The 27,853-nt window shown below is 34.1% G+C and overlaps 3 protein-coding genes across 4 annotated transcripts; 1 reads left to right on the top strand and 2 right to left on the bottom strand.

Moving 5' to 3' along the window:
- Positions 1–9,939: 9,939 nt before the first annotated feature.
- On the bottom strand, positions 9,940–17,260 carry LOC143917600 (exosome RNA helicase MTR4-like). Its single transcript, XM_077439159.1, has 17 exons — positions 17,118–17,260; positions 16,215–16,331; positions 15,860–16,093; positions 15,459–15,633; positions 15,256–15,367; positions 14,979–15,181; positions 14,673–14,904; positions 14,412–14,602; positions 14,201–14,302; positions 13,855–14,131; positions 13,608–13,780; positions 13,328–13,519; positions 12,683–12,927; positions 11,670–11,903; positions 11,436–11,598; positions 11,047–11,209; positions 9,940–10,965 (listed from the first exon to the last, which is right to left on the bottom strand). Exons 1-17 carry the CDS (start codon positions 17,171–17,173, stop codon positions 10,808–10,810), a joined length of 3,027 nt encoding a protein of 1,008 aa, XP_077295285.1. The 5' UTR covers positions 17,174–17,260; the 3' UTR covers positions 9,940–10,807.
- Positions 17,261–19,368: 2,108 nt separating this feature from the next.
- LOC143918066 (uncharacterized) lies at positions 19,369–24,767 on the bottom strand. 2 transcript variants are annotated; one of them, XM_077439737.1, is made up of 5 exons: positions 24,414–24,703; positions 22,203–22,377; positions 21,941–22,113; positions 21,558–21,809; positions 19,369–21,480 (listed from the first exon to the last, which is right to left on the bottom strand). In XM_077439737.1, the coding sequence occupies exons 2-5, from the start codon at positions 22,368–22,370 to the stop codon at positions 19,866–19,868; spliced, it is 2,208 nt and encodes a 735-aa protein (XP_077295863.1). In that variant the 5' UTR covers positions 22,371–22,377; positions 24,414–24,703; the 3' UTR covers positions 19,369–19,865. The 2 variants fall into 2 exon arrangements, with proteins under 2 accessions (XP_077295863.1, XP_077295864.1); XM_077439738.1 differs by having other exon boundaries at positions 19,375–21,480; positions 21,965–22,113; positions 24,414–24,767.
- Positions 24,768–26,445: 1,678 nt separating this feature from the next.
- On the top strand, positions 26,446–27,348 carry LOC143918138 (tax1-binding protein 3 homolog). Its single transcript, XM_077439855.1, has 3 exons — positions 26,446–26,560; positions 26,824–26,952; positions 27,118–27,348. Exons 1-3 carry the CDS (start codon positions 26,507–26,509, stop codon positions 27,304–27,306), a joined length of 372 nt encoding a protein of 123 aa, XP_077295981.1. The 5' UTR covers positions 26,446–26,506; the 3' UTR covers positions 27,307–27,348.
- The last annotated feature ends 505 nt before the right edge of the window (positions 27,349–27,853 follow it).

Raw genomic sequence — 27,853 nt, 5'->3', positions numbered from 1 at the left:
CAGGAAAAAGTTTGCCTCTTATCCGATCGTTTTCATACTTTGCCATATTGCTCATTTTGGTCATCAATATAAGTAAATGGATCCTCCTCCATTACGATGGTGCAAAAATATCATGTAAGACGCGTTTGAAATTCGAATTTCTGAAAAGTGCCTGACGTTTATCCAGTTCGTAGTTTTTTATTTGACGCTTTCATTTAGAAGTTCGCCTAGTGATATTTATTAACTATGTTATTAAACCATATTTAGCAATCAAATTGCAAAAGGCATTAAAATCAAGTTGTAAAAAGTAACTGAACTTATACGTATGTACTACGAAAATTATAAAGAAAGTCAAATTCGCAAACAGATAATAAACATTCATACATATGTATATTTTATAGCTTGCATAACAAATTACAATGTATGTATGTATGTACATAAATGGCACAATTCTGGATTCAAGTCAAGTTTCCAAATGACTTTGTAAACAAGATATTTTCGGTGTTTGATTTTTTTTATGAATTCATACCATCACTCAACCGAATGTTGGTTATGTATATGTACATCCAAAGCGCACGTAAACAAAAGATGTGGCAACGTCGCTTTGTTATTCAGAGAAAGTCGAATCGTTTTATTTGACTACGTGGGGTGCCTACGCAACGTTTTCAGGCACGGCGCATGTGGGTTACGCCAAACAAACAAATATGTAACCCGTGCTGCGCTATATTCACCAAATGAATAATACATCTCCAATTTTGGACAATGGAATGGAAAACTTTGTATTTCCCAAAGGAATACCAATAACATATGTAAATCAATGTACGTCGCGCATTTATTTGTAGATGAAATGAAGGATTTATGATATACCTACAATATCGATTCGGACGATTTAACTACCAAGGCATAAATATGCATGTAAATAGCACACGTGCACATGGGCGCCCGCAGAAAATTTTCAACGTAGTTTTAATTTACTGTAGCGTATTTGTATGGTGAACGTAACGTAAAAACTAGTAAGGCATACCTGACACTCGGATAAAACTTTGTAAAAGGTAACAAGTCGATGAAATCTGGGCTACTTTTGTATTCTCGCGTTTTCCAAAAATCAAACCAACTCAAGGCTTCAGTTTCAAAATTATCAATGTGGTATATCTGATTAATAGTAGACATTATATCCTTAAACTGTTGACGATTCAGTTTGCACAATTTCGAAGGATGTAGCAACGCTGTGCACTGTTGGCTTCACAAAATCGACTCTCCATTGAGTTAATTAGATAATCTAAGTATGGAATGTAAACTGTTTGTCTGAAGTACTCTTCAACACTTATGGTTCCCGGATTACTTCGATGCTTTTGTCTTCCACACTGTCTTGGGATAATCAGTTCAATATCCACTTTCTGTGCGAGTTGTACTGTTTTCTCAAAAATATCCCTGAAATAGTTATCGGAATATCACCTCGGTAAAGTTTTACTACACTGAGCAGGTTTTGAACTTGCAGTTGGAATTCTGGAAGATGTATGTAGCTCATACAACTAAATATTTGACTATTTTCAATCAATCCAGGGAGGGGCAAGTGCCCCCCTTGCTCCCCCCCTGCAGGCGCCCATGCACATGCATACATATTTAAATTTGTATACCATCCGTGTGTACATATCAGGATATGTAGATGAAAATATCGATCTGTTTATGAAAGGGTGGGTTAGTTTTCCACGTAATAATTCGTATTGTTCGCTAAATTTGAATACATATAAATATATTATTTTGTTCTGCTTTAAAATACTTAAGGTAAGATTAAACGAAGCGTTTTCTATCGGTTAGGGAACGCAGTCCGTCAATTCCGACGATTATTTATACTAGCAGTTTTTTTTTAATTCTATTTTCAGTTAGCTTATTTACAAGGTTGTCATTTTCATCTACATCTATAATTTCAGTTTACTTTACAGTATGAACTTTGGACGAAGTGAATCTAATATAAACCTTGAAAAAAAATGCGTGATTCTTGTTATATCACTTAAGAATTTTGGGCCGAGATGTTCTATTCGTTTGAATCTTTCTAATAGTATTCGCATACATATCAGAAATTCATAACAAAACTCGTCGACCAATTGAAATCTCGTTTTCATTATGAAAAATACTCGATAAGTAGTTAGTTTACGTAATTACATTTTACTTTTAATTTTGCTTATCTAGTGGAAAAGTTTGTATGCATAATTTACTTGACAGCCCTACTCAATGATAATTTTAATTCATAATAAATCACTTACATAAAGAAAGAACATTTGACTTTGTTTCATCCAAGTCTGTGGTCGTTTTTTCCTCTGATATGCGACTTTCCATGTTTTGATCTAGAAAGTCTTGCAAATTTTCTTTGATATTTTAATGGAGATCTTCGGCGATGTGGCGCAGCACTGATGACCCTGTTGCATTGTTCAATTTCTTGATGATGATATGTCAATTACCGATTGCAATTTAATTGGGGGCTCTGATAAGAGCCCGGGAAGGACGGGAATTAGGGATGGGATAAGGTTGTTGGGATATATGGACGATCGTCTATTTCAGACTTAAGGTACAGGAACATTTCGTGAGGAATATTATAATCGTGTACGAGGGACAATTGTACTGAGGGAAGAAACTTCGATATGATTGGAACGATTTGGTTGGATATCGTCTGCTTCGAGCTTCGGGGCTGTCTGTGCTTCAAGTGTCCATTTGTTTGTTTGGTTTTTTTTTTTTACAAATTTTGATCACTTAACATTATATGCCTTAAAAATAACATACAATATTTAAACTTTGTTTCGTGTAAAATATTAATAAATTTCTTATTTTCGAACATCACAGTATTTATAAAATTCAGATCTTCCCCAATTACATGTATTGAGATTATAGACTTCATACTTTTTTCTTGATTAATTCAATAATTTTTTTTCTTAAGACATCAGCGCAACTTTTAATACACGCGCTGATGCTGCATTGAGGAAATGTGAATTCGGATAAAAATAATTGTCGGAAAACATACAACTGAGATCATTTTACACAATAACATAGAAGCGTTCGATTTAAAAGTCTAAACAGAAATTAAATATATTATATAAATTGTATATATGAAATAAAATTTGAATTTAGCAGATTTGGAATTTGAATCGAAATGTGAAATTGAAATGGAAGGGACGAATCGAATCGCAGAAATGGTCGCGGTCGTCTTTCCATTTTTAAAATACATAAAAGAAGAAAAATGTTTTCATTTTGGACGGCCATGTAAGGCGCGTCATAGATTTTTTAACAAAGTAAAATGCAACACAAAACTGCAGCGCCAACAGGGCTCACTTAATTTACATTTAGTATTTTTTCTTTACTTATTGGTCTCGTTGGCTGTGCATCACAATAAAATTTACAATATATAAATCTCGTTGGGGAGGGGCGTAGCCCCCCGGCGACATACATACGATCGACTAAAAATGTCAAGATTTTAAAATTAGAAATACAAATTTGTACTGTTTGCGATCTAAAAACGCGGCCTTTTCGGCCGGCGGGCGTGCACTGCGAGGGGGGGGCGCAGGACGACGGGCGGGGCTGTGCCCTTCGCCGTCGTCCTGCGCCCTACCTCGACCATTCTCTACACCATCTCATCATACATCGGGCGGAGACCCACACCTCGGCAAACGTTTACATTAATTTTACAATTTACAGAGGCGGACATAGTGCGGCCGTCACGCGAGCGAATGCGATCATACTTCATCGAAACGGCAAAGATGCGACTCTTAATGAGCGGCACGCATAATATTACATTTGGGATCGCTTTCGCCGGCGTAAATAGCCCTCGAGAGGGCAAAGCCCCGCCCCCACTACAAACATCAATTTCTCACATACGTCACGCAAACGACCACATAACATCCCCACGCATACAAACAAACACACGCACGCAACGCGTAAATGCACTGCGATGTCTGCGCGAAACGCGAACTACCCCAAAACTAACATAAACCCCAGGGTTAATATATTTATAATTATTTATTTTTTTGGGCTCACAACGTCGAAGGACGGCGGTCGTGAGGTTTTTAGGTTCGTTTTGCAATAATATAAATATAAAAATTAGATCAAAAACAATACATTAATCTATGATATAATAAAATAAACGACTTCCTTTGGATTTGTGGGGTTTCGGTGTAAAGCTCTCGACAATAACGCGTATAACGCCGTATAGACTAGCGTACAACCTCGGGGTTGTGCGAAGTACAAAAAAAAAAACAAAACAAAACGGCGTAAAGCTCGCCGACCGGCCGGTCGAAAATTGGCGGGTTCGAATCGAGCTTTATATTTAATTTCCGAAGGAGCTTTCGTGCCGAACGAACGAAATGTACTGAAAACCTATATTCAAAATGGCGTCTCAATTTTCAAGACGCGTTCGTTCGGTGCAAGGGCGCGTTCGCTGCACGCTCACAATACAGCTTCGTGCAAAATTGAAGTTTTTAAAATAATGATGATGCGATCGAACAGTCGCTCATCGTATCGGCACGGAATCCGTCAAACTTTCGGACGAGCATGATCGCGAACGCGCCCCGAAAGGGCCGCGAGAGCGCTTCACCTTTTGGCCGAAGGAAGTCGTGGGGTGGTCCGGTCGCGTCGACATCGACTTGGAACATCACAGTTGTACAATTACACATCTCTATAAACTTTAAGACCCAATATTTGTAGTCTATCCACTCTATATAATATGTATACATATATATTTATAATATTTACAATCAAAATTATATTGTCAAATACAATTATTTTCCACAGAATATAATAAAAAGGATTTTTCTGTTCTCGGGCGCAACGTAGCGCCTCCTATTCATATATATATATAGATATCTCTCTCTCTTTCTCGCACACATTCTCTCGCTCACTCACTCTCGAATATACAAACAAAGAAACGACAGAAATAAGATCTCTCTACGTCGGACGCGCACGATTATAAAATGATAATAATACATATATATATTATTAGATTAGATTTGATTTTTAACATTAGTCTCTTTTTTTATGCAAATAATTGAAAATATTGAATGCAACGACAAACACATACCAATCGCCGTATGACGGCGTTCTCTCTCGTTCACACTGCGGTCGGCCTCGCTTCAAATATACACACGTCTCTAGTTTTCGTCGCGGAAAAAGCGACAGATCGCGAGGACCGACCACCCCTTTCACTCGTCGTCGTTCACGCGTTGGCGTTGGCGTCAATTTAGATGGCGATCGGCTATGCGGCCATCTGCAGCAGCTGGTGTTGGTGTTGATGTTGTTGGTGGAATTGTAGCTGTTGGTGCAACTGCAGGTGTTGGTGTTGGTGCAGCTGGAGATGAGCTGCGGCAGGCCCCACGCGCGTCCAGTGTGTGGGCGGGCGGGGTAGGGCCTGGGCGGCGGGCGCGTCGCCCCACTTGCTGGCCGCGAACGAGGGTTGTCTCGTGCGGGCGTGCGCGTGCGCGTGGCTGTGGCCGTGCGCGTGGGTGGGCGCGTGTGCGGGGTGGCCGTGATGATGCCTGGGAGGGCGCGGTTTACGACCGCTGGGGGCGACAGCCGCCGTGGCCGCCGCAGCGCGCGACTGACAGTTGGTCATGTCGAAGCCGATCACTGGATCTGTCTATCTACCTATCGAATAAAGCACAGCTACACTGAAGTTGGTCGCTCGGGTTGACGAGAGTCGGTGGTAAGTCCGCGACGCTAAAGCCGCGACCTGGCCGCGCTGGAGCTGGTGCTGCTACTGAAGGTGATGTCTGTGGTGTCGGTGTCGATGGTGATGGTGTTGAAGGTATCGACGATGGTGGTGGTGGTGTTGGTGGGTCGACGCGTTCGTCCTCTGGGCCGCGCCGCTGCGGCTGCGGCTGAAACTGCGCTCACCGTCTCTCTCATGGAAGGTCAGGCAGCGACTGAACGGTTCGCCCGTACGCTCGAAATCGTCGACGCGGCGCGAGCGCCCTCTATTTATACCTTTGCAATCGCTTTCTTACGACTGTTTCGCAGGTCGAAAGCGGTCGAGTACGCGCCACTACCTCGCGTCATAATAAAACTGACGTTTATTCGAAATAAATAAAATGTCAACATATAATATATACGAGCCAATATTATCTACGAGTTCTTCTTTTTTTTTATGAAGCTGAAAGAAATTACAGAAATCGAATTTCATCCATAAAAACGTGTTTCACAAAATATTAATTGCAATAGAAGCTTTGGCTACGTCCACACTATCGATATCTACACCCGATATTTACGAATTTTTCCATAACCAGTTCTTAAATAGCAACCACAATATGGGAACTGGATATGGAAAAATTCGTAAATATCGGGTGTAGATATCGGTAGTGTGGTTGTAACGTTTGAGTAGACTATATTGAAATTTGTGGCAATAAAAAAGAATAATAGTGGGAATAATATTCAACTATCGATTTTATCATTCATGATCACGTCGCGAGTATGGAGACCATTTTTTCAAATTTAAAACCAGGACATTTTTCCTAAAAAAATATTTTTAAATATTTAAATTACTAATAACGTTAACGAACATTAGATAATCATGGACGCACATTTATGAAAATAAAAAATCGGTTTCAACGTTTATAAACAGATCCATTCCAAGGAATCGTCGGTCGTCCGCGTGCGTATCTGTCGATGCCGGCCCCTTTTACATTTTTTTCTAAATATTTGATTTAGAGAAAATTTAATTAATTTTCTTGAACGTTCTTGTAAGACTAATTAAAATTTTACTAGAAAATAACATACATTTTAAAGTTTTAACATTCAAATGCGTTTTATAATTGGACCACATATTGTTTATCAAAGAAAAAAGTCGTTTTAAAGTACAATTATGAATATACATATATATTCATAATTCATAGACAATATTCCACTAATTTGCCAATAATTGTATAGGTGCCAAAAGCCCTCATGGCTGTTGGCTGTGCTCTTTCCGGCCGTGTCGGTATCCCGTCGGCGGGAGCATGTAAACTGGTCGAATGCGCCGAACGAATAAAAAAATATATAAAAACTGAGTTTTGAGCTATTTGTCCCGGAATTGTCTCAGAAAAAGTTGGCAACCCTATCCACACACACGATATCTACTAACGATATTTCCATATCCAGTTCCCATATTGCAACCTGTGGTTGCTATTTAGGAACTGGATATGGAAATATCGGTAGTAGAATTCGTGTATGTGGATAGGGTTGCCAACTTTTTCTGAGACAATTCCGGGACAAATAGCTCAAAACTCAATTTTTATATATTTTTTTTTATTCGTTCGGAACATATTTTATAGTTTTTACATGCGGAAAATATTACTTTGGTTCCTTTATTCGAATACAAAAAAATATATACATAAGAGTAAAAGAGGTCTTATTTGCAATTTCGCCTTTACCAAGGTGATATTTATGTTATTCCTGGCCTTCGTCCACACACTTCATGTGACTAAATACTCTTTCTGGGTAAGCATTACTGCAGGGATGGACATAATGAAAGACACAATTTTCATCAGCTCAACCGATTTTTCATGCTCTTTGAAATACTCTGCCCATATCTTGTCATCATTTTCCTTGTCTAACATCTGGAAGAAAGTGAAATCGCCAAAGTGTCTCCTTATTTTGCAAACAGTCGTATAACTTATACCCTCTATTGTCGCGATTTTATGTTTATAAAACATTCTAGTTTTTATTAATGCTATAATACTTGCATTTCTCTCTTTAAAAAGAATTGCTTTTCGACTAATCTATTTAACCCTTTGGCTGCTACGAGGTTTTTCAATGTCCAAGCGAAAAATGCTAACATTTGTAATTATTTTGAAAAAAAATAAATATAATATTTTTTTTTACATACTTACTTCGCCGAACACTCGTAATTTTTATAATACTTTATATACATTTTTAAGAAGCAGTCGTGGACTCGTGCTCTCTCTTTCTGTCTTGCTTTTACATGCGTGCGTGCGAAAGAGATACCTACATATGTATATACACTAAATAAGTTTTGACGATTGTTTTCCGAGGCTTTATTCTTTTCAATAATCTATTTTTAGATATCGATGTATCCTTACAACATGCGATATATTCGAAACAGGTAGCGGTCTCTCTCTCTTTCTTTCTTGGTTTTAATTGTGTACGTGTGAGCGAGACACACAAGGATGCGAAGTTTCTAATAATCAAATAATTTTTCAACATGTATCATAAACATTTTGTATGCATTTCAGTTGCATTTGATTGATTGCATGAATTCGTGACGTCTCGTGACCTATATAATTGAAAGCGGATTTCTATTGTTTTTTGCCATTTATTTTAACTCTGCAAAATGATATCGGACAGTGAAAGTGATGAAAGCGAAATAATAGCTCCTCGCCGAGGAACTCGACAAATCAGCAGCTCTACTGATTCTGAAAATGAATTTATCGATAATAATCAATTCCCAAGTAATAACTCCTTATATGACATTGACAACGAACCCGAAATTTACTTTGATGATGAACCCGAAATTGAAGAGCTTTTATTTAAAAAATTGATAAATATTTATAAAGCTTGATTGAAAAATAAATATAAATACGTATATAAAAAAAATGTTTCGTGCCACTGATGCGCTGGTGGCTCAAAGAAAGTATTGAAATACGACAATTAATGACGTCAACAACGATCGTCGTAGCAATCTTCGCCGATTTCAAAACAACGATTTATCGTTGTTGTAGCAGTCAAAGGGTTAAGACTCACAAGCAATTTAAAACATAAATGAAAGTATTTTTTTACAAATTAATCATCAACTTACCCTAAAAATATAGTAAAGCTGCAGCAAAAGAAAAAATCACGGTGTTGTTAACGAAATAATAAAAAAATCTTCGCACAAACGCTCGTATATGCTTTACGTAATTCAGGGGCAAACTCATTTATCTCATTTCACTTTTATTTTTGAAGACATTTTGAAGGATAATGTTGTATTATCTTTTGTTGGTGAATAAAGTAGTAAATAAGGATGAGCTTACAACAAAAAAAATAGCCCAAAAGATCTTATTGTGAATTATTTATAACCGTTTTAAATGGGCGCGAACGCGGTTCAATGGGGTGGCGTAATATTCTGTCCTGGGACTGTGTGTACGTTAGAAGGACGTTCAACGGATTTATGTACACGATGTCAATTTCAATAAAAAAAAATGTAATAGTTTCCTCAAAATTTCCAGGACAATTTAGCATTCATCCGGGATACGGGACAGTGATACCAATTCCGGGACGGTTGGCAACCCTATGTGTGGACGGCGCCAATGCTATACACTGAAATCCATTCACCGAATGCTATTCCACTAATACCGCTTTCATCGAAAATCTGTAGACCGAAAGATAAATTTATCTAATATCTTTATATCGAAAGACAAATTCACCGAATTTCAAATTGTAACCGAGTTTCAAACTAGTAGTAGTAAATTTAATTCTTTAGTCATTTTTCGACGCGATTTTCGATGGCGTAGTAACATAGACAGGCAAAGCGCATAGACAGAGAAATGTTATAACATTTCTCTGCACATAGCTCTTAAACTCTATGTACACCATATTGCGCCCGACAGAAGATTTAAAAAGGATTTACCACCTGACTAAATTAAGGACATTGAAAAAATTAATTGATTTTGTAGCTTTGTATTACCTTTTGCTATATATTCTAGTGTTGTGCCCGTTGATTTCGAAAAGAAGGACGTCATACCAAGTCCCCTTTTATTATGCTCCTGCACAAATATTTTTTTTACGATAAAAACAGATTTTCACGGCATGGACTTATTAACGTAGTAGGTGTAATGGCTTCTTTTACCAATCTTTTACCATACCATTACCAGGTCGATGAATTAATTTTGCAAGCATTTGAAAATGATCCAACGAGCAGCACAATAAAAGTAGTTATAGACCTTAATTTGTCAAGTCGGAAGGTTTGGTCTGTTAAGCATGTTGAAAGAGAATAAATTTATTAGTACTGTAAACATTTCTTTATTTGAGTTAAGAGACCAAATTAGGAAATCTTTGTAAAATATTCTTATAATTTTATTATTGACTTCCAAAATTAATTAAATATTTACGGAATAATACAAACTATTTATAAACGTAATACTTATACCATTCAAAAGCGGGGCTTCGAACCGGAACTGAACCGAAAACTGCCGGAACTAACCAACGAAAATTTTTGCCGGGACCATTCATTCACCCATCTTTGTATATTTGAAAAAAAGGTTCAAGATTCCAACTCACTGTTGGAATGAAAATCATTATGACTGATCGTATGTTTTGGCAGATCTCAAAATACTCGTGTTGGATATTTTACTTAAAGCCATTAAGATAAATGCGGATTTATATCTTTGTCTGTAAAATTGTTTTAATTTTTACTGTTTTCCGATACATATCGTTAATACCAATTTTCGGCAACATTTTCAATGTGTTTCAAGTTTCGCGGACTTCGTGATAAAAATTTATCACTCAGAACTGAACCGAAAGCCGTTATTTTTTCCGGAACCGAACCAATACATATATTTTTACTTGAACCGGAATATAAAAAAAATAACGGAATAATTTTGGGACAAAATCTGATTTTGCTGGTGCTAAAGCACGAAAAACTTTTGTAAATATTAAATAAAAAATAAAAACTTTTTTATTTTTTAAAAAGCATTTTCTTCTTCCAGGGTTTTGATTTTTTAAAAAGGGGGACAGGGCGTTACAAAAATATTGGTTGGTCTGAACCTCGAATTTATTTTTGAGAGGCTCCAATTATACATACCTACACGTAAATATTATATATAAATTTAATGATAAAACGAAATGCAAATTTTATTTTGGGTATTTATTGAAATTATAAATACAAACTAGCCGCAAATACAATCCCTCTTTTCAATCGTTTAATTCCGTCGCTCAATTTTACTTCAAGATCAATGTTTCCTATATTTTTTGCAGCCTTAAAAAGTTGTCTTAAAATTTCTTCCGTCCCACGCATGTATCGAATGATAGATCCTAAAACAATATTTAAACAGAAATAATGATGTTTCATAAAATAAAAACATAGAATCCATGTATGCATAGATATTTCTCTACCTTCATAAATGCTTGTTACTTTACATGCTTCAAGAAAAGAAGCTCCCCCACACCATGTTAATATAACGTTTATCATATGTGGTTGGAATTCATGGATGGTATCAGATGTCAACTCTACTAAACCCACATCTTTCATGACTTTGTCAACTTTAGAAATGAGTTGCTAAAAAAATATAACAGTTATAGAACACATATGTACTTTTTATGACGATATAAGTCAATAAATATCAAATTTTCTTTTTAATTTATTACAATTCATTACTCTATTTGAATATGTTGTACATTTAAATATTGGTTTTAAGTGTTTTGAGTGTATGTATGTATGTACATACATATATACATACATACAAGTTAATAATAAAAAGTTTGTAAAAAAGGAAAATACTCACTCTCACATTGCCTATGGCTTCTGTGATTAACCCATCAAAATTAGGTTCATTTGCAATTTTTTCTTGGCAAAGTAGGCAACTTAACAATGCCACACAGTAATCTACTGGTGTTTTATTGAGAATTCCACTAAAAATTATCTCAGTTAGGAGCAATTCATCACAACTGCGAACAAAAGTTTTCTTTAAATTAAGCATTCTTTCAGATAAAGTATTAAATGAATAACAAAAAAATACCTAAATTCACAAGCTACTCTTCCTTTTACAGTTATAATATCAGTGTCATCACAATAACCGAGAGTCCTAAGTACTAACTTACGCTGCTGTAGCTCGTTAAGCATTAACATTCGCGTTACATTGGTAATTTCTAATTCACAATCTTTTATTTCACATAAGATTTTTTGTTTAGCTTTTAATTTTTCACATAGTGAATTCCTATTTTTATTTCTGTGTAATGAATGCCTTAATAATCTGAAACATAATATTTTGTGAAGAAACAATAAAATATGTATTATGTATGGGTCTACTTCACGGGACCGAAAGCGAAAAGGTCGAAAAAGCAAATATCGGAAGGCAAAGATTGAATATCGAAAGATCAAAAAAAAAGGGTGCATGGTAAACGATACTATGTATAAATAATATATATATATCAGTGGCATGCGGTGAAATTATCTCTCTTTTGGTAATACAGCCGTGTTTAATGTGCGCGCGCAGGATACGGGAGGCAAAAGCCTGTTCCTCTTGTTGCTGTTGTATCCTGCTCGCGCAAATTAAGTGAGGATGTACGACGGGGGGAGACAGACTTTTACCGCACGCCACTGATATATATATACTAATCGTTTTTCATATGTATGCATGATAAACGAATATTTTCGACTTTTTCACGGTCACCCATTATGCATGTATTACTCTGCTCCTACGTTGATACAAATCTTTTTTTTACTATAAAATATCAAGTTAAAATACCAATAAAATTTTGGTAAAAGTTTGTGTTATGACTAGAGGTAGGACCGGAAGCGTGTTTTTTCCAGGAATCAGGGCGTTTTGGGTCTATTTATAAAGCTAGAGTGCAAAAAAAAAAAGGTTCTTCATAAAATTGAACAAAGCACAGCGAACAATTAACAATGAACGGGACGCTTCCGGTCCTACCTCTAGTTATGACATGATTTTTTTATAGTAAAAATCAACTGCGCGGGAAGAAATGCTAAGATTAATTTTATACCATTATAAAGGTTTATGTTGATACTAACGCATTTTCGTAGTTGGTTATTTCTTCTACAATACGTGGAACACGTTCATCAGTGATATTCATATCTGATATGGGATGAAGAAGTGGCAAACCATCTGGATATTCATTTTTTATCTTATTAATAAATTTCAAAAACTTTTTTTGTTTTTCATTCTTATTGCCATTAAATTGAGATATATCAACAGTCTCAGCACTTATTTGATATATTAACCGATAATCAACAGTAAATGTTCCGACTTGTCCCTTCTAAAAAAAAAGCCGTTTCAGTCCGGTTAATGATAATTTCAAACATACATACATGTACAAGATTTGTAAATATAAAAACAGTTGTAAAAAGCTCATGTTTTTCAATGTTATAAGAAGTTTAAAATTCAAATTATTATGTGATAAAAATATTTTAACATGTATGTATATACATACATATGTAATGAGGTCTCACAGATGACATACAAAAAATTCAGTCTAACATCGAAAATTTATGACACAACCAAAAACAGAATTTTCTGAATTAGGGCAGTTTTATTGGAGTCTGATCAGAGTAAAATAGTTTAAACGGATTTTTAAATAATTAAACCTTATTTTAAATATAAATATATATATAAATTATAAATATCTTGATATTCTTCTTATTTATCTATGAACATACCTTTTCAGTGGAAAATGGATTAGGAATATAATTTGGTAAGGAGTTTGATTTCTCCACATGCAACAGTACATCGATTTTCATGTCAAAATTTGGATATTTATTGTCTCTTATATTTGAATGTGGGCTTTTTTTAATACTCTTTTTGAAGTTCATAATAACGCCCCAATCATATTCATTGTCTTCACTTTTTAACTAAAATAAGCAATCAGATAGTAAAATGATTTAAAAACACATTTGGGATATTGTTATCATATAACGAAATAATATTAATTTATCATACTTTTATTAAACGCCCTCGATGTATAAATTTCACTATATACTTTGGAGATAATATTATATCTCGAATCTTATTGTGTAAAACGGATAGCTTTTGTTTGATCTCGAAATACGATAAGACCGCTGGTTCATTTTCGATCACCTTATTGTCATATTTATTTTTGTTTTTTTGTAAAACTATAAGAGAAATGTTGAATATATATGCACAAAAATATAGTAAATTAAAAAAAAATACGAATGAATTTGTTTACATTTCTTTTTATCTTTGATTGCTGCACGGTTTTGGTAATGTAGAAAGCTCTTTTGGATAATATATTCAGGATTGATTTCCTCTTGTCTCAGCAGGTTCAATATCATATTATATGTTAAGTGAAAAGTTGAATTTAACGGATCAGCTTTTCCAGAAATAATTTCATATAATTTTTCGGTCACTTCCATATTATGTACCAACGCTATTACTACACCTTTTTCATCTATACCTCGCCTTCCAGCTCGACCCGACATTTGAATATATTCTCCAGAAGAAATCTAAAAGTCTATGAATTATTATAAACATAAATTAAGAATTATATTGACATTAAATATGTAGAGACTAACGTTTCGTGACTTGGAACCATCATATTTTTGTAAACTGGTAAAAATAACAGTTTTAGCTGGCATATTAAGACCCATTGCAAAAGTTTCTGTCGCAAAGAGCACCTGAAATTAACAACACAGCACAGTTAATTGCTATTCATTAAATATTTCAATTATTCACTATGGCAAAAGATTTCTTTATGTGCTCTCTATAATGAATTATAAAAAGTACCTTAATTAATCCTTCTCCGAATAAAATTTCAATAGTTTCTTTGATAATAGGTAACAATCCACCATGATGAAAACCAATACCTTCACGTAACAATGGTATTACATTTACTACATGTGGCAATTGTCTTTCATCTTCATTTAATAGACTGATAGCATTATTAAATATTTCATCCACCAGTTTTCGCTCAGAATCTACAAGTATAATCTTGTAAAAATTCAAAAAGGAATGTGTATTATGGTTACAAAGGTGTTTGGTAATTACCGCTGTTATAAGTTGTATTTTTTAAGCCCATTGCAAAATTTTCACATTCTGCTTTACTGAAACTGAAAACGATTAACGGTGCCATATTTATAAGCATTACATTTCTTACAGTTTTCAATACACTTTCATTTCGACCCGGAGTATGGAATGATTGTTTTTTGAAGAGTTTTTCTGTATTTTCAGAACCCAGCATTGACAATGCAGCGTTATAATTATTTTTATGAAATAATCCCTGGAATCATCACACGAATACATTGAATTAATTTTCTTAATAATTTGATATTAGTAGTTATATTTTTATTTTACCTTCTCATCGACAAGTAAAAGCATTTCGTCACCATTTGCTGGATATACATAATGTTGTAATGGAGTCGGTCTATATTCCGTGTAAACAACATTACAAGGTTGATCGTGAAGATAACAAATCCATTCAGCGAACTGAGTCGCATTAGGAATTGTTGCAGAGAGAAATACATGACGAACGTTGTGTGGAAGAAGAATAATTGTTTCTACAAAAATAAGTTCAAGTTATGCATAGTTATAGTTAGGTAGTACATAAATATGCATTTTTATATTTCAACACCTTCCCAGACGATTCCTCGAATTCGATCACGCATATAATGAATTTCATCAAAAACTACCCATCCAACTTCTTTTGCTAGTTCCGAGCCACGATATAGCATACTTCGTAAAATCTAAAATATACGTGAGGATAATATGTATGTGCCTATATACTCATTAGTATTCCACATTGTAGGGAAATAAGATTTCCATTTCATTTATTACCTCAGTTGTCATAACGATACACGAGGCTTTTGGTTCTATTGTTACATCACCAGTCATTAATCCAACGTCGCCAAATTCTTCTGCAAGTTCCCTATATTTTTGATTGGAGAGTGCTTTAATTGGAGTAGTATAAATTATGCGTTGTTTGTTTCTCAATGCTAGGGCAATAGCATACCTAGATATAATTGTTGATAATAATTATTTCGATATTGTCAAATATAATGTTAATAATATAGTATGTAAGACATCCATCACTCCCAATTGATATCAAAGTGAAACACGCAAAATTAATATTATAGATCGAAGGACAGGTGTATATTTATAAATAAACTATTTTATATATCTTGATTCTATGATTGAGTAACTAAAAGTAATAATTATTTGTTGAAACTTAGACTTACTCAGCTACAACTGTTTTCCCCGCTGAAGTATGAGCTGATACTAAAACAGATTGGTTGTTGTCGATGCACAGAATTGCTTGTTTTTGAAATGGATCCAAATCAAATTTATATTTCTTTGCTGGATTATTCTTAACTATTAGTTCAGGTATACTATTAGTATTAAATACCACTTCATGTAAACATCCATTATCAGTAGTAACTGAATGTACGTTTATTTTGGGTGGTTTATCTGACCTACAAAAAAATAATGTTAAACACATCTTGTATAATTTTACGTTTTAGTGTTTATTGGGATCATATTATCTATTTTTCTAATGTTATTATGACATTAACATTATTATTTTTCTATTCTTACATAATAAAATTTAGTTCGTCTTCGTCGCATTTTAGCTTTTTTTTATTCGTTGAAATAGAACTAGAGCTTCTCTTCAGATTGTTTTTTGATAGGTGGTTATCATTATTTTGTTGATTTCTGAAATATGTAAAAATATTTATGCTGTTTAAACTGTATGATTCAAAATTTTGGTGTATCATCTGGCCCCAAAGCTAAGGTATTATCATATTCATGGTAATTGTGCAATTTAGGTGCGTAAATTATTTTCAAATTGTATCTAGATACATACATACATATGTAGGTATATATATACCTTCATATATTCACGAATTTGTATTCTGCAACAAATTTCGCGACCAAAATATATTAATGACTTTCTTGAAAACCATTGCAGAGAACTTATAATTTTAAATACGTAATTGTTTTTGTTTTTTTTCTTCATTTGTTTTTTTGTTTTTCTTCATTTGTGTTTTATTGAATAGTATTGGTTGTTGTATGTAAGTGAAAATAAATAAAAATAATAATTGCTTTGTAAATGTTGTTTTATTTACGTTAAACATCAATAAATAGCTTACGTACCTTAAATGCATTTTTATTCATGTTAAAATGCAAATTTATCAATAAATAATTTACGCACCTAAAATGCGTAATTATCACATTTATAATAAAAGCTATCCACTTCTATGCATTACATAGGACTATACGAAACTTCAGGTTTAATTTATTAGTATAGTTACAAACATAAAAATGTGATAATTAGCATGATTATATAGGCGCATACAATTTTTTTCAATAATTAAGATCTAATTAAAAAAAAATACACAATCACGTACAAAATGTAAACTTTACGTATTTTGAAAGAGTATACTATGCAAATAAAGTTGGCATTATAATGTAATCTATGTAAAAATGATTATTTCTTACGAATTTGTTTGATTTTCAATATCAAACAGACTAAAAAGGCTATCTATGGAAGCCATAATATGTAGAATCTGATCGACTAGTCAACCTCAAAATCTCACGTGTGCATAACACATGTGACGTTACTATTCGTCAATTTATTATTTGGTCGCTAGCTACAAATTTAATGACCATTAGACTTTTTTAAATGTATGTATAGTTTTGAATAATATATTGATAATTAGATATTTCAGCTCATATTTATAAACTTGTATAATTGGATTCGAAGTCATAAAAATCGAACGATTTCATGCTTCTTTTTTACAATTAGTTTTGTGTGTGCTTATTATTTAAGGAATTATATTGCGCAGCTTGCGATTGCGCGCACGACAATCGTTGTCATAAAAATGCGAATATGGACATATGTATAACTGACACTCGAGCTCTCTTTAATACAATATTTAGCCAGCAGCATAGCTCGGTTGTTAAGCTTCTGCTTAGCGTCGTGAGGTGCCGGGTTCGATCCCAGGGCCGGGCCTCGAGTGAAAATGTATTTTTCAGAATATGCTGCTTGTTAAACCTGGATTTGTGATTCCAGGTTGATCGTTTGCCAATTTTATCTGATTTCATTGTTGAAACGGTTCCCGGTAAAAATTGGCCAAAAATCCTTCCTATATATTTTATTTTTTATTTTTACATACATACATATTTTTATGCATACATATATACAAACATATACCAGGAAGGCTTAACAGGTAAACCCCAAATGCGCCTTCCTGGTTCACATATTGATTAATACATGTAAATCTGAACAATATCTGACATCTATTGTCAGATATTACAAACATTGTACGATAAATAACAATGAATAACTTATTCATGTAACAATACTCAATAATCATCCATAGAGACATCTATGGAGAAAATCTGGCGAAACCTAAGAGATAGCAATATTAACTCTAGGTTTTTTCGCAACAGAAAATTGGATAATAATGCCAATTTCACAGGAATCGTTTCAAATCAGAAAAATTGACAAATTCTGATATGAAACGACCGACCTCGTCAAACCAAGGTCTGGCCAGCAATGATACTCCAGCGGGAAGCGAACTCGTAACCTATAGCACGATAGAATACAACACTTACCACTAGACCACACTGCTGGTTATATACAATATGTCACCAATAATTTGTTTGATTAATGTGCAATACATAAGTTTGTGTACGATTTGATAGATGTCTCATTGATTTGCGAGTATTTCAGTGTCTCGTAATTCAGTTACTTATATAATGAAAAATGCTGCAATATTTGTAATTGGCCAGGAGGGCGCATTGGGGTTGCCTGTAAAGCCTTCCTGGTATGTGTTGTCATAAAATAAATAAATAAATTTCAATTGATGGAGTTTTGGGTGCCAGATGTATTGTGATCGAGATTTTAGTGACTTGCGCGAAATTGCTTTTTGTGGAATAATCACTGAACCATTGTTTAAGCAACGAACGTGAAGGATTTTACGACGAGAATGAATTATTGATATCGAATGCTACAGATATTATAATTTAAAAATTAGTATATATTTTTGCGTTGTTTAGTGAAATTAAGACTGTGAACAGTATTTTTATCTCATAAATACTCTGTATCATTATTCATACTAATAGGAGGAGCGTTTCTTTTTATCGAAAGTCATCATTAATGTACTTAATATATAAAATATATGTATAATGGACAATGGTCACTAATATGGTTTCTACTAAGAAATAAGATGAATATTTCAACGAATAATTTAACCATTCCTTTGAATATTTTCATAAAATAATTTTTTTTTAAATTGATTTTCTTACTTGCTGCATTGTTTGATTAAAAATGAAGCAAGTTACTTAATTTTTTTAATGCAATAAATCGCTTCGGTAGCGTAAGGACACTTTAAACCTGGAAATTGTTTTTAATAGATCGAAAAAAAAAATTTATCTATACTAAAATAAAATTATGTATGTATTTAGGATGTTTTATAAAAAGACGAATTAATGAAAAAAATACACAATTCGATATCATCTTAATAGCAAAAATAAAATTAAATCTGTCTAGAAACTAATGATCAATAACTTCAGCGTTAAATGAACTAACAGAGTGAAGCTAATAAAAAGGTAAAGTTTGTATAACAACGCAGACTAGGGTAGTGCATATGGGCTGGGCCTACACAGTGTATATAGTTTATATTTTTTGCACATAATAAAGTTATTTCTAAGTATATACTATCAAAAATAATTATTTTAAGCTTTTGAACTCATAAATAATTTATTATTGTGAAAAAGAAGCAACACAATGAACAAAACGAAAACTACAAGATTTAAAGTACAATTCGATAGTTGTAGTTAATATAATACGTAGACATGAACTTTTTAAAATGCAACATATGTAAATGCAAATAAAAATATATTACACATACCGCATCACGAAATATTCTACTGTATACATTTATATAATTTAATCACCAACTTATTTAATAAAGACTAATAATATATGTATGTATGTATATTTTAAATTCTTACAAGACTTATTTTAGATAAATCGTTTATAAGATATGGAGAATATATTATAGTAATATAAAATACATGAAATATTGATATACATTTTTTAAAATTATAAATTGAAAGTTTTATTAATATATACTTATATACAATTTAAATTACACATCATTTATACATAATATCAATTGTTAAAAAAATATTTTGTAGTCACAGTTCACTACATAATATCACATAGTAAAAATATCAAAATTAATCATCACTGTCTTCTCTCGTTCTCAAATCGAGTGGTTCTGCATGACTTAATGGTGAATGTTGTGATTCTTGTGAGTTTTCGATTATTTTATCAATATCGATGGTTTGTGATAGTTCATGATTATTTTGGGTTGAATATTTATTATTTATGGATAGTATAGGGTATTTTGATGATAAAACAGCATTAGACATTAAATCAAGTAAATTGGTTTGAACTTCAGGTTGTGGAGGATTTACTACGCTTTTCAGTGTCTTTTTTTCAGTTCGGGTTTCTTGAGATGTAGAACATCCCTTCGGTATGATCCTAGGCAAATAGTTTGGAGGTTGAAAATCGACAACTGATTCATCTGTAGAATCTAAATTTGGTCTATTCTTTATTTTGGATTTACTACAAAATTTGCCTTTACTTTTTTTCCCAAGCAAAGCTGATAGAGGTTTATCATTACTTTTAGATCTCTTTTTTGATTTGGATTTATGTTTGTGTTTTTTCTTTATACTGTAATCCAGATTTTTCTTCGAAGGCTTCTTTCGTTTTAGCTTTTTACGTTTTTGTTTCCTTGCAGAATGTGAGTGTTGACTATTTGACGAATTCGAATGATCCTGATCAATTTTGTTTAATTTAGAGTCATGTTTCTCTTTCGAATTTAATTGTTCATTAGATTCGCTATCTGTTTCTAAATGTGGGATACTTTTTTTCTGTGAAAAAGAAGCGACCTTTCTTGATCGAGATGATTGTATTTGAGATGAATTTGAAAATTGAGAGGATGAGCTTGAACTCGAAGATGAATCTGTATCACGGTCTGTGTTTTCAGTAGACGCATTCTCACGTAAGATAGTTATATTTTTTCGGAAAATTTTATTTTTCATAAGTTTCTTTTTATTAGATGTAAAATTATTATCAGATTCTGTGTCTGACACAGATATGGTTCTACTTAATCTACGTTTTAGGCGAAATTTGACAACTCCTGATGTAGAAGGAGTTTCAGGATCGGATAACTCTACAGTTAGAGAACTAGGTGTAGACGGCCTTAGTTCATCAATAATTACAGCGTCGCTATCAGATGCCACTAAATCAACAATTTCAGGTTTTTTCTCCATGATGATAACTTCATCTGATGAATCATCAGTGTCTGAATGAGAAATAGATTCGATCACAACTGGACTTCCCAAGGAACGTGAATTTGCATTATTCGAAGAAGATGCTTCTACTTTTGGAGTGTATGATTGATTTGTCGAATTAGAAGGACCCGGTTCCGACGTTACTAAAAATACGTCACTATCAGAGCTGTCTTCTTCAGAGCTTGAAATTTCATTTACAAAGTTGTCTACGACATATGGACTGCCTGTTTGATATGAAACACTTCGATCATATCCTATCATATCATATGGAGACCTTGCGAAAGAAAACAATTCATGCACGAATTGCTCTGTATGTGTAGAAGGAATAATGAGTGACATGAAATCACGAAAGGCACGTGAATTAATTGCATGATTAGTTAACATTGATGTAATTCGAGTTAATGAATAGGAAGCGGAACTCTGATTCAACGAGAGCGCAGATAGTTCTCTATTTATCCATGGTACTAAACGATTGATCTGGGCAGGATTATTCCTAAAACAAAGAAAAGTAATTAATCAAATATTATGAATAAAATTTTAAAATATTTGCAACATTCAACAAAATATTACATATAAAAATCAGGAGAACAATCTCGGAAACGTCCAGTTACATCAGGCAACGGACAAGCCCACATGTTGCGATGGTAAATTGTGCGCCGAAAAATTATATTCAATGATGGAAACCTATATACATGGGAGTTGGACGAAGACACACTGCGACTCCGTTCCAACGAACTTTCACTGGGTAGAGTATCAGTTGGAAAACCTAATAATAGGTGTTGAATTGCCATGTTATCACGAGGATGTAAAGTGAGTGTTGTCCTGAAAATCATTAATGTGAATTTTAATTTTAAAATTAAATTTATAAATATCGATACATATTGAAAGGAAAGCAATACATATAAAATACCTATTTGTAATTTAGTTAAATTAGCTATTTATGTATTGAATACCTGTAACGGAAACGACGAGCGTACATTGATATTTCTGAAGACACTTCATCCAAACCCAAATCATGGGATGGTACAGGTGGTGCTATGTCATATTTATCATATGAATCATTTGATCTAACACTATGAATTATACTCTTAAAGGGCTGTTTACATAAAGGGCATTCTGCTTTTATCTGAAATCATAAAAATGAAAATGTTCAGAGATTGAGTGCTAAATTGATTATATTAAAAAAAATATATTTATATATATATGTACACGTACTTTACTCCATCTTACTAGACAATCAAAACAAAACTGATGTAAGCATGTTTCTGTGAAAGATTTATTTTTAAAGGGCCCCAAACAAATGACACATGATGGTGGTGGAGAGGATCTTCCAGGTTCAGTAAGCAACGGTGGCGTCGGTGTATTGCCCGTTCGGGTACTCATTTTGAATCTAAAACATATTATTTTGGTTAATGCAAAACATTTCAACATTAAAAAAAAAAAAAAGTATTGATCTAATGCAGCATATGCATGTATAAATTAAATGGTGACATTCTCAACATTCACATTGTAATAAAGAAAATAACATCATATTGTAATTTGAATATCATCATACTGAATTATAGATATTGAGCATAGCAATGCCTTAGAATGGTTTACAATAAATTGACAACTCATTGATTGTGGATAAGGGCGAAATCACACAGCATATGGTTTCTTTAGATACTTTTAAACATGCGAAAAAAATGTGGCATGCTTTGCACATATTCATGGCACGCCCAGGAAACACCGTCCCAAAATCACCCCCTGGAGTGTTTTCGGTAAAATTTCATCCTTGTATTTATCCTTGCTTGACAGTGATCGATAATGGTGTATCCCATATTTGAAGAAATTTAGGATAACCCCCACAGCAGGGAGATTTCACCCTAAAGATCTACATATGCTTCCCTGTGTGATTTCGCCTTAAAGATCTACATAAGTTTCAAACTGGTCAAGTAACCAAAAACACCAACATAATTTAAGAATTTAAAATCAATAGATGGTAAAACCTTTTTCGTTCCTGAATAATTTGTCCAACATTAATGCATTATATTTCGTACATACTAGTGTAAATCGTTTGTGCAATTTTCTTTGTTTTATTTACATTATTTTGGGTATTACTTAAGAGGGCTGGACAGCAGCACCTTGTCCATACAAACGTACTATACTTCTCCCTTCCTAAATTATGGCACTAGAGAAATTATTTTTTAATATGCTATGGATATCCACCATTGAGTTGCATCTATCGTTTTATTTTTTTGATTAATTATTTTTTAAAGGAGCTAGGAGCCGCCAAAAATCTATAAAATCGCCTCTTTTTTACACCCACGAAACGAGTCCAGCGTGCTTATTTAACGGTCGATTTTTAAAAAAATACGCCGATAGAGAAGTATCTTTCTCATACCGATGATGAATTTTTTTAAAAATTGGTCCAGTTTTGGAGGAGAAAATAGCAATTTAAAATACGTTTTATCTGGTCGAAGCGCAACTGTCGCATTCACTCAATATATATATATATATATATTGATATATATTGTCGCATTCACTCAATATATACATACACTCAATATATATATCGAAGAAAGGAACGGTAACAAAATTAAGGTTTCGGGTGTACAGCCCTCTTAAGCATCTGTCATTAATCTACCTAGCCATATGTTGCCCTTCAGCTTTTTATTTGCTGTCAGAAAATAGAAGATTTTACAGAATGTTCAAGATTATTACTTATCATTTAATACACATCTTCTACAGCTTAGAACAAGCTCGGTTATTCGACCAATTAGAAATTGCACACTAATCTCTAATTACTATTTGTAACAATTGTAAATTTTCTTCAGAGTTATGATATCATTGCAAGAGCTCACAAATATTACATATGGTACAATATTGCTTCCAACTTTGAAGCAAAATTTAATATTTGTTCGATAATTTGTTGCGACACACTCGAAACACGTTTCACAAAAATATTAATTGCAATGGAAGCTTTAGATAGAACACATTGAAAAGGAGCAGTAACGAAAAATAATAATGAAACCATTGGTTTTGCTATTCATTCATCGCGTAGCGTGTATATTTACATTTATTGCACCTCGTATTTTTGTCCTGTATTCGATCTAACAATTGCACAGCTGTTTTGCCAATAGATAAAACGCGTGCAAACTATGTGGTTAATAGTAATGGGGGAAACTGTCGTGATTGAATTCCGAAAAATGTATAGGTAAAAAAAGTGTCCCGGATGAGGTGGTGGGAGGGGGCAAAGGGGAGAGAGAGAGAGAGAGAGGGAGAGGGAGAAAGAGACGGAAACATATAGGGAGAAAGAGAAAGAATATATATTTCGTTTTATAGTACCATCGATTACAAATTCTTAGTAATCCTGTTCCAATCGTTAATGAGTAAATTGAACATATACAAAAATAATTAATATTTTGATAGTGAAAATTCGTTCACCTGTGGTGGTTTAAATCCAGAATCAGTTTTACATAATTGGGGCAGAGGGGCGGCGGGGTGTGTAGAGGGGAGAAAGTACGAGGGGTAGTGGCAGGGAGGCGTCAGCGAGCCTCAACTGACAGAACACCACGAGAACGCTCTACTCTATAGCACACGCACATGCACACACCGACACCGCACCACTACAAATGTCACGGCGACTACACGGTATATATGCATGTGTTCATCAGATCAGACCGCAGTGGGCGCATGCGCATTCGTTCTGCACTCGCTGTTACACCGCGCAACACACCCACTCTTAAATACATTCATCGAATTATTGTCTCAATTCTGAAGTGAGAATGAGATGTCTACGGCGCATGTGCGCCCTACAACAACGCGCTCAGGCGAATTCTGTTTGTCTATGAACGTTTTGCGACCACACGAGTGGAAAATTTGTTCGCATAGCAAACGATTGGTTGTTTTTATTAGTAATTTTCGTTTAACAACATAGAAGTAGAATGCATAGAATGGTCATTGTTAACAAAAGTATCGTCTAAAAGCGAGCCATCGAAGAGAGAGACGGAAAGTCAGAAGAGAGACAAGAGAGAGAGAGACGAAGTTTAGCAAAAAATTAACAAACTCTTGTAGCAACTCGAGTTTTTGTAGCAACATTTTTGGAGGCTGAGAGCGATTCTATGCATTCTACTTCTATGTTTAGCAATGGCCAAACGATCTCTAATAGCTCAAAGTAGTTAATAATTTTTTGCCGCGAAGATAATTCTCAGCTCAATCGATATCTGCAGGTCGAATGTTATAGATTGAATATTGAATATGACTTAAAGTTGCCGCTTATTGGAAAAGGATGTATGTATGTATTTAATAAAAGCTCGGTTATGATTTAACGAAGGTATTTGTTTTAGTTTAGTTTTAGCGAATGAGTTGCTTGACTTTTTCGAAGTAGCTGGGTAAAGTATTTGGAGTGACTACGTATGTATAATGATGAGTGGCTAAGAAAAAACTGGGGAGCACGCTTGCTGTGCAGATATTTAAATATTCAGATGCTACGTGTAAGAGCCGGGCCGCACCGTGGGACTTGCGAGCGACTTGGTTGAGGGCGACCAGACCAATGTATGCAGGTAGATGGGACATGCCACACCCGTCAACTTGTTTGTCGCACACATTTCCATACATTTTTTCGTGTCGCGCAACTAGTCGGCCGACAAAGTTTCACGGTGCGGCCCGGCCCTAAGAGGGGTGAGGGTGCGTGGTATAATATCGAAGTCCTCTTTTATTCTTGATTTTTTGTGGTTAAATATTTGAGTCAAAAAAGGTTGGTTTTTCTGTGGCTTTAAGGTCTGTTCATACCTATCCAGCACGACCCGAATCCTGCAAGTACGAACAGTATTATTTAGTACATTCTATATGGACGCGCATGAATGCGTAAATGCGAATGCGCGAATGGAGTATGAATACGTCCATATAATGTACAAAAGAATACTATCCGCACTTGCATGACACCTGCAGGATACGGGTCGTGCTGGATAGGTATGAACAGACCTTTACTCTTCCGATTTGTATGATTAGTGCATGTGAGAGATTTGATATTTTGAGAGTTGTAAGTGGTTTTATAAAATAGATCGAGCCCAAATGAGTAACATTTTGACATCCTAATGCAACAGCGATAAAAACGATATACCGAAGTTAACATTTCAAATAAGTAGAAGACTAATATTATTATCTGCCCTTTAAGTAAAGAAGTGTTATCTTGATCAATATTTATCGATCCGTTTATGTCAACCGCCAGTCATCAAATAATACGAATTAAATGGATGTTGTCTGTAAAGCATATCGGTTTCATCGTAACATATGACTTAAACTTTGAAGAGGTCATTGTATGTAGTTGTGGATTTGATTTACAGAATATCGCACAAGTATTTAATAGCCGTCAGATTGGTAGCGAGTCTGGGGCACACTTCGTTGGCAACAGTGTCAGTCGGTGGTTGGCGTTGGTGACGTTAGGTGTCGGGTTTAGTGGGGCTGGAGAGGCCGGTCGAGGGGTAGTCAGTGATCGGAGAGAAGAGCTCGCGCTCGCCGCGGCCCCGGCCTTCATCATGGCCAAAATGGCGTTTCAGCACCAGGCGGGCACAGCCATGGAGTGCCTCAGCGTCAGTCTTCTCACTTCTTCACTTCACTTCTCTTACCACTCACCATTCATTACCCATTACTCATCACTCATCACTCATCAGTCATCAAACAACACTCCACATCGCTTATCACCACCATTCACAATTCTACAACACCGTATATTTTTATCATTGTTTAAATATTGTGCAAAAAGTAGGCCGATATGTCGACCATTCGCGAGAACGTCTCTCACACTATGTTATTTCCACATGTTAAATTAATGTATGATTCATCTCTATTACAGATCCCTATAACTTTACATAAAGAAACTGGTATCGATCCGGAAGGACGTGAAGTTATGAAATGTGGCTTTAAAATAGGCGGTGGTATTGATCAAGATTTTCGGAAGAGTCCACAAGGATATACTGATAATGTATTCATTTTTAATTGATCTATGTAATATAATGTATTCAAAAGGATATCCTCTCTTAAAAATAACAATTGTGGAAAAAATAAACAATGTTAACAGTCGATTTTGAGTTTGTGCAAATATGTATAAAGTGTCACTTGTGCATAATTTGGTATTTTTATTTTACAGGGCATATATGTAACCGAGGTTCATGAAGGAAGTCCGGCGGCGAAATCTGGTTTGAGAATGCACGATAAAATACTACAGTGCAACGGATACGATTTCACTATGGTGACACATAAAAAAGCAGTTGGTTACATCAAAAAGCATCCTATATTAAACCTCTTGGTGGCGAGAAAGGGTGTGACATCTACATAAAGTCTGATCAATATTTTTTTGTGTAAAATCTGCAAAAAGAACCCCCCCACTAGTTTTCAAATGTAAAGTATTCAAGAGTTGCCAAAATCTTATATAGTATTTTTTTTTTCAAATATTATCTATTTTTAGTATTACTTCAATATTATATATATATATATATATATATATATAAAATAATATTACTTTAATATTATAGCATTACTTTAATATTATATATTTAATATATTATATATATATTAAAGTTATCAGTTGTATTTGTTACATTCATAATCAAATCTATATTTAGCGTAGCTCAGTTTTGATGGATAATTTTGGAAACCGCTTTCTCGCTTGAGATGATTGTTGATTTATAATTTGAAAATATTTACAATGACTTATTGTTTGTGACACAGTTACCACACACAAATTGATAAACAAGGTAAAACATATTTATACATACACTAACATATTTAAATGTATGAATTTATAAATTATTGAATAGTAAGTGATTATTTATGGAGTTTCGCTTCAACAAAGAACAATTTTAAATATACAATTCGGTATTAAG

The sequence above is a fragment of the Arctopsyche grandis genome, chromosome 10 (genome assembly GCF_051622035.1).
Source record: "Arctopsyche grandis isolate Sample6627 chromosome 10, ASM5162203v2, whole genome shotgun sequence".
Classification (NCBI taxonomy): Eukaryota; Metazoa; Arthropoda; class Insecta; order Trichoptera; family Hydropsychidae; genus Arctopsyche; species Arctopsyche grandis.
This window is presented reverse-complemented; position numbering and strand designations above follow the sequence as displayed.